This window comes from Electrophorus electricus, chromosome 10 (genome assembly GCF_041902795.1).
Source record: "Electrophorus electricus isolate QZ-2024a chromosome 10, ASM4190279v1, whole genome shotgun sequence".
NCBI lineage: Eukaryota > Metazoa > Chordata > Actinopteri > Gymnotiformes > Gymnotidae > Electrophorus > Electrophorus electricus.
Window position 1 is genome coordinate 18,359,930 of NC_137506.1, and position 15,033 is coordinate 18,374,962.

The 15,033-nt window shown below is 40.6% G+C and overlaps 2 protein-coding genes across 19 annotated transcripts in view; one reads left to right on the forward strand and one right to left on the reverse strand.

Moving 5' to 3' along the window:
* Nucleotides 1–3,278: 3,278 nt before the first annotated feature.
* Nucleotides 3,279–15,033, forward strand: part of LOC113572144 (uncharacterized) — a 48,335-nt gene continuing 36,580 nt past the window's right edge. For 5 of the 17 annotated variants that reach the window (XR_014125441.1, XR_014125440.1, XR_014125442.1 and 2 more), the window contains exons 1-10: nucleotides 3,378–3,779; nucleotides 3,897–4,032; nucleotides 4,371–4,415; nucleotides 4,533–4,586; nucleotides 10,145–10,210; nucleotides 11,381–11,452; nucleotides 11,880–11,957; nucleotides 12,475–12,540; nucleotides 12,819–12,875; nucleotides 13,185–15,018. Coding sequence is in view for 13 of the 17 variants with exons in the window: in XM_081721055.1 (XP_081577181.1) it covers nucleotides 4,380–4,415; nucleotides 4,533–4,586; nucleotides 10,145–10,210; nucleotides 11,381–11,452; nucleotides 11,880–11,957; nucleotides 12,475–12,540; nucleotides 12,819–12,875; nucleotides 13,185–15,018 (2,263 nt within the window). In the remaining 4 variants the exon portion in view is untranslated. The other 12 variants (XM_035532567.2, XM_081721056.1, XM_081721060.1 and 9 more) reach the window with 12 other exon arrangements.
* kif6 (kinesin family member 6) overlaps nucleotides 5,555–15,033 on the reverse strand; it is a 62,970-nt gene continuing 53,491 nt past the window's right edge. The window contains exon 22 of one of the 2 annotated variants that reach the window (XM_081721066.1): nucleotides 5,555–6,541. In XM_081721066.1, coding sequence (XP_081577192.1) covers nucleotides 6,519–6,541 — 23 coding nt within the window. In that variant the 3' untranslated portion in view covers nucleotides 5,555–6,518. The remainder of the gene's footprint in view (nucleotides 6,542–15,033) is intronic. The other variant, XM_035532572.2, reaches the window with a different exon arrangement.

The window sequence follows — 15,033 nt, forward strand, 5'->3', positions numbered from 1 at the left end:
CATTAATTATCTGATTCTGGCAATTTCAATGGACACAACAGCCAAACCATTAAGTCTCTTGTGCCTTCTGAAATAAGCATCTTGTTTAATTCAGCCAACTGCTCACATTTTCTTTTTTGCTCTGCTTTTGTGCTTGATTTTACTTAGCATCTTCACACATACCACCAGTACACCACAGAATATATAAAAAGTCAAAGCTTCCTCTAATATTAATCTAAATGTTTACAATAGATTATCTATTTGGATTTCAATAAATATATAGCATATTTAGCTAACACGCTAGTGGGCAAATAAGAATTTTCCCTAGTTCTATTAATGTATGACATGTATATATTATATTACACATTAATACATATTTTTATATATTTTGATGGAATTACTTTCATATTTTATGATTTTAGAGTTTATCATATATGAAATTGATCATATATGAAAGATCGGTTTAAGAACCATTTGTCCTTTTGTCTATCATGGATCAGACACCTAATAACTGGGGCATAAATAAACATCAGGGTGTGTAAAGCAGTGTATGGTTATGCTGACTGGTGAGGGACATTATTAAAGGAATCATTTGTGAATTATAGATGTGCAGTATAAGCCGGGATGAAAAAATCCTAACTGGATTTGTAGGGGGCTGAACCCACCCCAGTCCAACAATGTAAATAATTTAACATTAAAATGATAACTGTGAAGGAAAGGACAGACCAGAAAAGCATAAAGAATGAGCTCGTAGCTATATCTTCTCTAAAATCCTTTCAAAGCTATTAAAACTTGTAAGACTGTGAGGAAACTGATGAGATGTATGGAAAGAGAATCAAATGTAACGAATCAATAATAATAATGTTCAATAATATGAGTAATGATTGCTTGGAGCAAGCCTGCAAAGACCAAACTCATAGTGTGAGTTTGAGGAGAGTGCTCTCAAATGCAAATTCCTTTATAGCTACTTATTCTGTCAAACAAATCTATTCTAAGAAATGCAAAACACTTTTTGTAAAACAATTGCGATAGTCAAAACTCCTTTTCTCAAAATGTGATACATTACAAATGGACAGAGTTTTAGGAAATTAGGAGAATCATATTTTCTTCATAATGATACAATGTCAATTATTTCAAAGGCAGCAGCTGTAACAATATTGGGTTGCCCATTAAAATGGAAACATCTGGGCTTGTCAGGCGGTAGCTTCCATTCAAGTACACCTTTTGTGGGAGGAGCTTTGGCACGGCTCAGTGGCTTCTTGTTGACATTTGAAGAAAAATGCTGGGTGGTTGGAAAATGTTACCTGCATCTGTTATTGGCACAGGAGAACAAATCCATCTGATGGGCAGTTTTATAATGGAACAATTATAAAACAATAATGAAAGTGTTGATCATATTTTACCGGAATTACTTTCACACAGAGCAGACAAAAAAATCAATAATTCACAATGTCGGGAAAAGATAAAACAAATAAAATACATGATTTGATCCCCCAGGTAAACAGGTCTAGATCTTGGCAGGGTGACAGACACCTGATCCAGTTAGCGTTCTATGATAGCTTGTAAAAACATTTACTCAGGTTGGATAAGTGCCTGCACCAGTGATTTATGCTGCTGCTAGGCTACTTTCTTTAGCCGGGACATCGAGCACCTCATTTCCAGAAGGTTCTCTTCTGTTAGATAACACTGAAGCTAAGGGCAGATTATTATTGCCAAAAATGCCAAAATATTGTACAAAATACATAAAATGGTACTTGTCTCTGTGTATATACTTTTTTTCATTTTGATCATGTAGCTCACCAAGTAATTTATCTTTAATTCAGACTCAAAGCAACTTCATTGAGCTGGGATTATCGCTTGTCCTCATTTGATAAATTGTCTGTTAAATCCATTTGTTAGACAATGAAGCCCCAGGATTTTACCCCTTGTGTACATTTTGTTTTTCTACAGTCCAGAGAGCCACTCTCGAAGCCTTTATTTTGGTCCCACTCCTGAAGGAAAACAAATGAGTAAATTTCAACCATTTACTACACGCAGTACCAAATTGTACTGTAAATGAAAACATTAAGGGAAGAGTAAATAACTAAAATGAAAGATGACTTTTATGTAAAAGCACAGTTAATTAAATATGCAAAAATTACACAGACATTGTTTACAACATGGCAGGATGCATCAGCTTGCCTCATCACAGCTGCAGACTGTACAGACTGCTTCGTGATGTGAATGCTTCTGCTTTGTTAAATCACACAAGAAACAGAACCCAACTCCTGGTGCCAGCAGGCAAATGACTGATGTTTACGCAGAGAAGCTCTCTAATTTGGATCTGATGCGCAGTGATCGTCAAAGCATAGCTGAATAACTGGCACAGGTCACTGAGTGAGTGCATTAGAGGGGTCAGGTTAGACAGTCAGTAAGAGGTGCAAAGAGTTCACAGTGCAGTGTCTCAGGAAGTGATTCCTAAACTAAACACACTCGACCACCACCACTGCTCAAACATAAAATGGCCATGCCAGCATTTCAGTGTTTCAAACACCATCTGTTCGTTCGTTCGTTTTCGTTTTCTCTCTCTCTCTCTCTCTCTCTCTCTCTCTCTCTCTCTCTCTCTCTCTCTCACACACACACACACACACACACACTTACTTAAACAGAGCAGCATGTTGTACACACAGTTCTAGTATACTCAGTGGACATGAGATAACCTGTTTGCCATGACAGGCTAAGTCTGAAAGAACATAGCGTAAAGAGTCCATGGGTGCTTTCTAAAACCGAGCGATCGTGAGAGTGATTCAAATTACTGAAGTTGTTTTTAATAGCTTATTTAGGCATTAACGTCAACCGCACCTCTAAATACTCAATGATGTTAACCGCAGCTCTTCGGCATGGTTGCGGTGCGCAAACTACTTGCTTTGACATGTTATAGACACTAGAGGGGGGTATTCGTACAATTGTAAAAATCCTTTCCTACCATTCGGTTGTGCTTAGTGAACGCTACAGTTCACCTAGCCGGGTCTAATGCTCTTATTTTAAACGCCCACAATTAACAATGTACAATAACAACAGCTACACCCACACTCGACAAAAACAACAACACATGCGATCGTGGGACCATTTATTCGTTTGTTTTACTCAGCAGTCAAGTTACGTGAACCTAGTTCATATCTGTGTATCCTTGATACCGCCCCCACTGTTTCCTTTTATACACACACACACACACACACACACACACACACACACACACACACACACACACACACACACACACACACACACACACACGGGACCAATGACCAGCCGTGACCCTGGTTCGTGGTCTATATGAGGATCGCTGATTGGCTGTTTATAACAGCGGGATTCCTCCGTGGCTTGTATACTCGTCGTAAATTGGCAGCATGGTAGCTAGCTCTACGTGTTTTTTTGCAAGTCTTACAAAACGCTGCAAACTTAAGAAACCATTTATTCTTCCATGAGCACCATATTAAAATCCATTTTAGATTTGAATTTACAAAGATGAGTTACGCTTTAGCCGTCCGCAAAATGCAATTTAGATTCAGTTAGACTAGTACTTTGGAACGATTTTGCCTAAACTGTTCATTTGTGACTAATAATTTATAGTCTACATCGTATTGTTTAGTGTGACTCTAGTAACGTCATACGATCAAATGTAATGTTTCATAAATGTGTTTCTAACCCTTTCATTTCAGTGGGGAAACGTAAAACACCCATTCTGGATGCTAAACAGCACGTTTGTGCAAGACGAGACAAGAGTATACTAGAGAGCAGATTCTTAAATGCTATTAAAGGTAGGCCAGCGTCTCCCTAGTGTCCTAATGTTACTGAAGCATTATGAATAAGCAAAAGCTACAGTTTTGTACCTTGTACTTTTTTCCTCACTCGAATATCTTTGTATTCCCATGCAGGATATGGAGTGTTTGCTACCGCACTTATCGAGGAGGGAAGTTTCATTGCCGAATACAGAGGCGCTCTGCGAGATGCAGGGAAATGTGTTCCCGATGCGTATTCCTACTACTTTATATATAACGACACTCGGTATTGGTAGGTATGGTTCGGTTCGCTATTTATTTCAAAAAGGCTGTTAACTACCTAGTAGGCTGGGTAGGCTGGTTTATACCTGTAGGCTGGTTTATACCACAGACCAGCATTCGAATTTGGTAGCAGTGTTTGTGTGCATAGCGTCATGTATGACCGTGGCGTTTTTACTGCAGTGTCGATGCGTCCGTGGATGACGGTTCTCTTGGACGGCTTATCAATGACGACAGTAATCCTAACTCAAAGATGAAAGTCATCCCTGTCAATGACGTGCCGCATCTTTGCTTATTTGCGCTCCGTGACATCCAGCCAGGCGAAGAGATAACTTTTTTTTCTGTTTGCAGTGGTTGTGTATGGGAGGCCCTGCTCAGTTTGATAATGGCAAAGAGGTAACTACCTGCTTTATCATGTGAATTTCAGTCAGTGTACTGATATGAAGTTGTCAGCCTTACAGTGTACATGCATCGTATTACATTGTAACATTTTGATTGTTTTCCCCTTGTGAGCGAGGGGTAACGAAGTGTGAGGAGCAGTCATCACATTCAGAAACTACGGACCAAGTAAGAATCCAATGTGCCTTGTTCTCAATGCAAAATTGTACAATAATTCTGTGGAAACCTTATGCATCTTTCCAGCCTTATGTTTTTATAATACGTTCTTACAACAAACAACCCATCCAATGTGGGTGACAGAGTTAAAGCTAAGATTATTTGATATTTTCCCTACCATAGATGATATATATCTTTGGTTTTGTACATATTTCTTTCATTGCTTCAGCAAGAGCAAAAACCTTTTGATCTACCTTCTGATATATATTTCAGTTAAATTTGCCAAAAAATACATCAGTGTAGATGAATAAAATTTTGCAAAAATGTCTAAAAAATCTGAAGTAATGAAATAATGATTTGATCAAACTATACAAAGTGTGTTTCTTACTTCATTTACAATTCTATATTTCATAATTGATTACTTACACAGTATCTATGTCTACAATCTCATAATATGTATACGTCTCATAATAACTAAACCTCTGTTATTTTGAAGAGGGCTTGTGAGGAGAAACGGACATCTTGTAGTGGGGAATCTCCTCTAATAAAATAACGCAGCAAGAATGACTTGTTAATTACCAATCACAGCTTCACTTTTCCAAATGGACTGGCCACATTCTTACACATACTCTTGCTGTTTTACTGATGGTACAGACTGTCCTGTTGGAGAACACTTGTATTAATAAGTACTGAGTAGCAGAGAAAGCTGTAAGTGTCTGATAACTGGCAAGCTGACTTGTGTGAATTTGGGAAGAAGTGACTTGATTAAGTGTGCTCTTATTATAGCCCAGCTGTGAGGATGAACAGAGGGTATGCGATATTCGGCTGCCTCAGATAACAGGTCAAATGCAGATACCGATGACAAGTTACATTCGTTTATAATGCCATTCATATGAGCAGTATAAGAAAATATAAGCAACCCCTCAATGGTTGTAGTTAGTATACTGTTGTGGAATTTTGAACAAACAGCAAGTCAGACGTGATTAAGAGAGTAATTTAATAAGAAAAAGAATAAAATAAATGTTTGGCTCGCCTCAGGTAGGGAGCCCTGAGTATACAAAACCGTGACTAGTTATACTACTCCTGTGCTGTCTTTAACCAATCATCTTTTCTTAAGCAGCTCTTCTTCCCTTTGTTGCTGTGGCTATAAGCCAATCAGCTCTTGGCTTGGTTTTTCCCACAAACCAACCCAAACTGACTCCAAACTGTATGGGTTGTGTGTCAAGTTGACCTTGGTGTTAACAGTTCCTGATACATGTTCAACTTAATCAGCAACAGGCGGATACAAATGTGCAGACAGCATTATTAATTTGAGAACAAAAGGATCAGTGTGATTTTATATGAATCACATAATGCATAGTTTCGTAACATTTTCCATCACATTTCCCCCCTTATACAATCATTTGTTAATTATCAGAGAATACAGTGTGCAGGTACAGGGTGTTATCCTCATCCAGGTCCTCTTTAGTGACCTGAATAAGTTGGTATCTGGTATCCATATTCATGCGAATAGTACTAAGCATACATTGACATAACAAAGGTCCACAACATATAATCAAGGCAAGTAGTAAAATGGATGGGAGAATCATAATTACAATACTTTTCCACATTGAGAATAGAGATCCCTGTTTCCAGTCCCAAGGTCTCACTCCGGCTTCTTCAGCACGAAGTTGGTCAGCAATCTTACTCATGTGTTCCAAGGCCATGGAGATATTACCTCCAGGTGCATCATTGGGCGGTATGTACGTGCAACAATGGTCGCCTATCATTGAACACACTCCCCCCTCCTTAGCGAGGAGCATGTCCAAGGCCATGCGGTTTTGTGTCGTCAGTAGTACTTGGAATGGTCCTCTCCACCTGGGTTGGCTCCACCGCTTCCTCCTGAAGTCTTTTATCAGCACCCAATCGCCTGGCTGATGCGTGTGGAGGGGATTGCCCGTCACCTCAGGAAGGACTGCCTTCACCTGCTTAGACACATGGGAAAGAGATTTGTGCAGAGAGACACAATACAAAAGTGATTCATTGATCAGGTTAGTATCCCAATCGGGCGGTCTTATCCCCGTGTTGGGAGGCCGTCCAAACACTATCTCAAAAGCTGATAAGCCTGTTCGTGCCTGCGGCCTGGTTCGACATTGCCACAGGACGAGGGGAAGGCATTTTACCCAATTCATGCCTGTTTCCTGCATTAATTTAGCTAGACCCCCTTTAATGGTACCGTTTGCCCGTTCTACTGCCCCTGCACTAGCTGGGTGATAACTGCAGTGTTTTCTCATATCCACCCCTAGGTATTTAGTCAGAGCCTTTAGTCCTTCATGTACAAAGGGTGTCCCGTTGTCACTAGACACCCATTGTGGCAAACCCCACCGGGGAATAATTTCTCTCAGTAGTGCTTTTGCTACTGCATCACTATCTTGTTTGCCTGTTGGGAAGGCCTCCACCCACTTACTGAACATGCAAGCATGTACCTCTTCCCTTCGGCCGGTGTTAGTTCTACAAAATCTATTTGCCAATGTTGAAATGGCTCACTGGGCGGCGGGTGTCCGGCGGGTGCGTGTTTGGTATGATTGTCTCTGTGTGGCGTATTTTGTGCACAGAATTTTGGGTGTGTGTGTTTATTCCTGGTACATACCAATGTCTTGTTATGCTCTCCACTATCTCCCCTTTGCTCATGTGACTTCTCCCATGAGCAATCTCAATTAGTCCTTTCATATAAGAAGTGGGGAGACATGGTTTGTTCATTTCTGGGTGTACCCATATTCCTCCTATTTGTTTACATCCCCCTTTTTTCCATTTTGCGTAGCCTTGTGGAGTGGCTTGTTTTTGTATGTCTTTGGTAGTTATTCTGGTTTCAGTGTCTGTTTGTGCCATTTGTGGTTTGAGCGGTGTGAGTTGAGCTACTTTATCCGCATAGGCATTCCCTTTTGACACAGTGTCATCTGCCTTTGTGTGTGCAGCGCACTTTATGATTGCTACTTCCTTTGGTAGTTGGATTGCTTCCAACAGCTCTGCTACTAGGTGGTGGTTCTTTATCTTTGCTCCTGAGCTGGTGAGAAAGTTACGATGTTTCCAGATGGCCCCTCAAGCTCTGCATAAGATGGTATAAATGTTCTACAATAGGAACACATGCCTAAGAAGGACAGCAGTTGTTTTTTCGTCGTGGGTCTTGGTATAGTCAAAATAGCATTCACTCTATCTTTAGTCAGCATGCGCGTTTGTTCAGTAATGTCATGTCCTAAAAAAAATGCACTTGCTGCTTACAAAACTGTAATTTGGATTTGGATGCCTTATGGCCTTCCCCTGCTAAATGATGTAGCAGTGCCACTGTGGCTTGTTTACACGCTTCTCGTGTTTTCCCACAAATCAAAAGATCATCAACGTATTGCAGCAAGGCTGTTCCTTCAGGGAGCTCCAAAGCTTCTAGGCTTCGGTGTAAGGCGGCATTGTAAATGGTTGGTGATTCACAATACCCCTGACACAACCTCGTGAATGTGTATGGCTTTCCTTCAAAAGTGAAAGCAAACCAAAATTGGCTATCCTTGTGCACAGGTACACTAAAGAAAGCGTTGGCCAAATCAACTACACTGAACCACTTGCTATCTGGTGGGATCTGAGAGAGAATGGTGTGCGGGTTTGGAACTTCTGGGGCTCTAGGGTGTACTGCCGCGTTGACAGCCTGCAAATCCTGCACAAATCTCCATTCATCTCTCCCTGGTTTCTTAACTGGGAAGATTGGAGTACGTACCGGTGAATCTGGGCATGGCACGATTACTCCTGCTTGTTTTAATGATTGGAACACAGGCCTAATACCCTCCACTGCCTCTGGTTTTAGAGGGTATTGGTGCTGGTGTGGTCTATAATCAGATTTTGGGGTGATGTGGACAGGCTCACATCCTTTTATTAAGCCCACATTTTTTTCCCCTGTGCCTATAACCCTGCAGGAACTGTTTTCAGTTCCTCTTCCTCTGAGAGGGTAACAGAGGCTGCCATAATTACCATGTTTGGACTCACGAGCTCGACCCCCCCTTTTACAGTTTAACCTATACGGGGCTGGCGTTTTCCAAACTTCTATGCTCGGGCTGTACATAATTTCACACTGGGGTTCTTTTATCCAATCAGTTGCACTCAACACGCGTTTTGTCCATAACCTTACTCTCTGCCAGTCTGGGTCAGCACATGAGGCGCTGCATGTGAGACCGAATATAAAGATTTTTGTTTAGCTGAGAGCTGCACCACTCCTGCAGCCCACTCGCAATCCCATGCTATAGCTGTGATAATCAAAGTGTCACTGCCCCTAAGTCAAATTTCTGTTCAAAATCAACATCAGATCCCTCATGGACCTTCATTGTACTGTGAATAGAGTCACTTTGTTTAACTGTCAGCTCACCGGGTAGCGTTTTAGTAACTTCAGTCATAAAATGTGTTAGTACTTCCCCAGCAGTGCACTGCAATTCATACACGTACAAAGGGACTCCTGCCTCTAGCTGGACTCCCTGTGTAGGTGTTTCCTACATAACAAATAACCCCTCTGGGTTGCTGCTAATTGTGCAGCCAAGTTTACACATTTAATCTCTAGCTAACAAATTAATTGGACAGGTTTCTGACACCAAAAAGCTGTGTTTGAATTGGCTGTTTCCTAAACTACATTGGAGAGGCTCGGACATCCTTTCATCAATGGGATGACCTCCCACTCCAATTACTGTTATCCCATATCCTGGTCTCATTCTACATTCTATTAAACCTTCTTTTAACACCAAGTGGGTGGCACCACTGTCAACCAAAAACAACATTTTTTCCCTCTACGTTCACAATCACCTCGGGGAGGCCCCTTTACCCCTTACTAATCTGCTGTAATAGTTGGTAATTTAAATTTGTTACTTCCCTTTTGTCGTCTTCTCTCAGTGGTCCGTCGCCGTCCTGCCTCTCCACCGCCCGTCAGTCTAGCTTGACTTCCTTAATTGTAGGATCAAAATCACCGAAATCTTCTTCGTTCTCCCCCTCAGGACAGTCTCTTGCAAAGTGTCCAAACTTCCCACAATTGTAGCAGTCTTTCCCTTCAGGCCCCTTTCCTCGGCCTCTTCCTCTCCCTCGTCCACGTCCTCTGCCACGTCCACGACCTCTTCCTCTGTCCCCTACTGTCTGGAGCATGGTCAGCATCGCCTGATGAGTGGTGTCAGCGCGCTGGCACTCCCGTCTAGTGTCCTTCTTACCCAGGATGGTTTCATGATGCTTGGCGTGTTCTTCAATAGTCGACAAAGGGGCTCTACTATAGCCTATGCAGTTTTTTCTAATGAGGTCACTAATGTCCTTTTTCATGTTCATAAGGAAGCTGTTTCTCAAATGAGCTTCCCATGCCCCTACTTCTCCGGGGCCCGCTGCACGTTGTGCTGGTGCATCAATTCCACAGTGATTTTCCATCACAATACCAAAAGCTCATTTATAATAAGCGTACAATCAGGAGCACCCAAAATGTTTGTGCATTCCTGATTTTACTGCTTTATTATAAATAAGCACATATAGTAATATGCTTACACAGTTGCCTAAAACCATCCTAATCTTTACTACTATTATAGATGGGTTGTGAAATGGAGGAACCATCATGCAGTGCTAAAGGTCATCAAAGTCAGTCATCTGAACAAGTAAGACATCCGTAATGACATAAAAATGTCTCAAACACATTTGATGATGAACACAACACACTATTAATGGTTTTGTAATGTTTTGTGCTTTGGTATCAGTGTCTCTGAGAGATATGACACAGAATATTTCATCTCAAAATCTGACATGAATATTGTTGATATTGTTTGCAAGTGAAATAACACCATGCATGTCTTAAAATGAATTCCGTTACAGGTGGAGAAAAGTGACATTATTGTAAGAAGGTCTCCAAGGGAAGCAATACTGGTTTAAATATGTAATTACAAAATATTTGGCTTGATTGAATCTGTCACTGTATTGCAGTGGAACTGTCAGGAACTGCAGAGAATGTATGAGAATATCCCAACATTATTTTGTTTCAGATATGCTTTGAGCATGAGACAATGGTCTGTGAAAAGGCCCCTGTGCTTGGGCAGGAATGGCTTTTATGTATTTTTGTATTTCCAGCACTTTCCAGCATTTCTTCTTAAAGCCTTTGCTTTGTTTCCAGTTTGTCATAGTGATATCATCATTTTTAGAGTGTAAATATGGTGCTGCATTACCCCATGGCTAATTTTTGCTAAGAACAGAACAGCCACAAGTTAGGATCAAAAATAAGTTTATAGCAGCACCAACGTAACACCAGTTCAGTGATTGGCAAATGAAAATTGCACTTATGCTTAGAAGTCTGCTGGAAGGTAAACCATTATTTAACGGACTCGTTTTAGATGCACTCCAAGTATGTGAGGTTCTTTTCTGCTTGTAGCTCCCTCTTAAACTATCAAATGGAAGCATTTGGAAAAGTTAGAAAATTAGTCATAATGAAAAACTAATTTGTGTTAAGGGCTCTCATAAGAGTGCTACCAAATGGGAAGCACTTTTGAGTGCGCTTCTGTCTATGCTCACACTTTGTGAAGTGCCTTGCCGCACATCTTAATTTCTTTTAAATGTAGAACCCTGGGGATGAAGAGATAACATCTCATAATAAAGACCCATCTGAATCTCAGCCAGCTAATCAGTTCTGATCTCAGTGACATCTGTCATCTTATTTTTGTATGTTTATTCTAGAAAAGGCATTCTAACCAAAATGAATGTCAGTGATCAATCTTTTGTTACCATAGTGACATTTATCTGTTGGTTCTAAATGCATTAGCTTGTTTATTGTATTGCAGATGACATGTGAAATAGAACAGGTGGAGGGTGAGAAAGAGGCCCTTAACAGTCAGGCTGCAGAACAGGCTCAGGTATGTGTTACCCACTTTAATACAAACGACACTGAAATAACCCCAAAACTTAATAACATTTAGGCTACGTGAATTACACTGCACTAACATCAGACCTGCAGTTGAGGACTTTAATGTAACCTATGGAAATGGATGTATACATTTTCTTAGCTAAAAGGTTTGAGAGAGATTCAGGACATTGTTTACGGATTTGTTATAAAATTGGTTTCTTTTAGAATTTGTCATAACCACAGTCTAGCTTTGATCATCTTGGTGGATGTTTCATGCCACCAAGCTCTTGTCTGAATTAGTTTACATGAAGTTTACACTTGCCTTTTTGGAGATAAACTTTGTTGCATATATTCACCATTTAGGTTTTTTTTTTTTTTTTTTGCCACTAAGATCTTTTTCTGTACTATATAGTGTTTCCATTTTTGTCAATTTACAGCTGGAGATGCAGAAGGAGACGGGCATGGGAGTGGAGCCATGTGTGGAAGAAGAGTGTCTCACAGAAGCTGCTGAACAGGTAGCATTTTAAATATATGGTCTGTCATTTGAAAAGCTTTTGTAAGTGCTCAAGTCTCAAGCAGGTCCTGGGATTTGTTTTTGGCCACAATTCAGTTGTGCTTCTGGGTCCAACATGTCCCAGGAAACAGGTTTAACGTGTTTATATGAAAGTACCTTTTTTTCTGCTCTACACTCTATTTTTTGCAGCAATGAATATGGTATATCAATGTACTGCACTCAATCTACCATCACCACTGCTCACCTTTTGGTACTTTGGTACTGCATTCTTTACCAGGCTGTTTAAGGAATACTTTCTCAGCTTTTGATTATTCTACCTACAGTTAAGAGAAGTGGGAGAGTAAGATTTTGTGTGTTTTGAAATCCTAAATGAACTGTTCTACAGCAGGTGATAATCAGCAGGCATGTAATGACTGCTTACCTACTAAGGCAAACAGTTTGAGGCCCCTGAAATGTTTGATTTAAGACTGCATGCTTTATTTTATTCACTGTAAATACTTATTTTATCACTATTGCAGAAAATGTATGAAGAGGGGAAGAATATGTGTGAGAATGAATCACCTCAAATGCAGACAGCCAAACAGGTATTAACTATACATTGTTCTTTCTTACCCTTAGCTAAGGAATATTTCCAGACAGACATTAAAACTGATCCTAGAATATAAAAAGTGTCTTATGTAAATTTATATGGAATTAGTAGTGCAGTGTATTTGGAATTTTCCCTCAGACACAGATTAAGTCTAAACCGTGCATAATCTGGCCTATATATTTATGACCAGTAGATTCAAGGGGAAAAGTAAGATATGACAGCCTGAAGGGGGCGCACATGGACAGCAACTTAATAATGGTGTTACCCGTGCAGATGGCTCGGGAAGAGGCGCAGCACACACGCTCATCTCAGACTAACAGGGCCAAGGAGGTATGTCATTTCTCATCCTCATCCATGCAGTGTTAAGCACCCAGAGCCTAACAAGAACCGATGATTGATGTTTTAGTATTGCTCTGCTGAGTGACAGTAATGAGGCTGGATACATAACTGAATAAACCCATAATTGTTACTCAGGACTGTTTGAACTGTTTGATTGAAACATCAAACATCACCAAACAAAATTGCTTATTATTATTTTGATCAGTGAAACTCATCAATGCTTCTATGTTCCACATGATGTATGATATATTTACCAGAATACTTACTTTTTTTTTTTTTTTTTTTTTTTTTTTTTTTAAGTCATCTCTAGCTGAGCAGGATGTATGTGATATCGAGCTGGAAAGTAATGAAGGTGTCTCATCAGATGAGGAATTTGTACCTGAATCTGACCCAGAGTCAGATAGTGATTTTGATGCAGAGAAGCCAGTGGCTAAAGCTTCAGACACATCAAAGGATGTGGAGGAAGAGATTATGCCGCCAAATCAGAAAAATCATTTAGTCACACAGGCTGCAAAAGAGAACTTCTGCTTTGTGTGTGGTAAGGCTTCCTCAAAAATAGCAAGACATTTAAAAGTGCACAGAAAAGACAACTTTGAAATTGACAGTGCTTTTAAACTTCGGAAGTCATCAAAAGAAAGGAAACGAATCTTAGAAGTACTAAGGAACAGAGGCAATTACCAGCATAACGCCAAAGTCTGTAGGAATCGTTCTGGCTTGATCAAGGTTAATCGAACACCAAGAGAGAAGTTTGAATACTACATGTACTGTAAAGGGCTATATATGCGGAAGGAACTCTGGAGACATGTAAGACGCTGCACATCTAACCCTGAGAGAGATGCGGTAAAAGGCGCAAAGGCCAGAGTTTTGGGTCTGGCAGCTATGGCCCAGTGCCCTCACCTGCAGCATGTTTCAGATGATGTGAAGAAAATACTTTGTGATATGCATCAGGATGAAGTTGCACAGGGTGTCAGAAATGATGAGTATGTACTGGGCCTAGCGCAATATGTTATAGACAAAAAGAGCAACAGCAAAGAAAGGCATGAGTTTGTTGGACATTCCCTTAGATGTATTGGAAAGTTTTTGAACATCTTGCACAAGAAAACCTCGATAAGGAACCTAGCTGAGGCTATAAAGCCAAGCAGATTTCCAGAGGTTACTGAAGCAGTGAAAGAACTTGCTGAGTATAACATGGAAACAAATTCCTTTGCAATACCAAGCCTTGCACGCAGTGTTGGATTGACTCTGAGGAAATTTTGCATCTTGACTGCAGAGAAAGCATTTGCAGTTAAAGACAAAACACTAATAGAATCAACTGGTAGATTTTTTACACTTTTTGATGATGCACGGTCACAGTTTGCTTTAGGGGCCAAAAAACCCCACCCAGCTTTCATCAAGCCTCCCTTACTCCCTTTTGTCAAGGATGTCAGGTTATTTCATTGCTACCTTGAAAAGGAAATGCAATGTACAGTGCAAGAACTGAGAGAGAAACCAAGTGCTCAAAGCTATGCCAACCTTTCTAAAGTGATGCTAGCCCAGATTTTGATGTTTAACCGCAGACTTGGGGAAATCTCTAATTTGACCATCAAAGTTTTCCAGGAGAGAGACAAGGAACAGGTCTCTGACACCTCTGATGAACTCACAGAATTTGAGAAGGAGTTGTTTAAAGATCACTGCAAACTTCATGTTATGCAGAAAATAGGAAGCCAAGCAACAATCATACTAACTCCAGACATGGTCAGTGCACTGATGCTCTTGATTGAGAAAAGAAAGCAATGCGGCGTCTATGATGGCAACAGATTTGTTTTTGGCCGCATCAAAGGCTTTGGGTACTACAGGGGAGAAAACGCTCTAAGGATCTGTGCCAATGAATGTTGTGCAATGAATCCCGACCAGCTGATATCTACTGAGTTCAGCAAACACATCGCTACACTCACCCAAGTCCTCAGCCTGAAGAACCATGAGCTAGGGATACTAGCAAAGTTCATTGGCTATGATATAAGTGCCCGTAAGGAGTACTACAGGCAGCCTGAGGCCACTGCTCGTTTGGCCAAAATCTGCAAGCTCATTTTGGCTATTGAGAAGGGGAGCACTTCTGACCTGCTTGGAGAGTCTCTAGATGACGTTGTACTATCAGGTTTGTTCCTCTTCT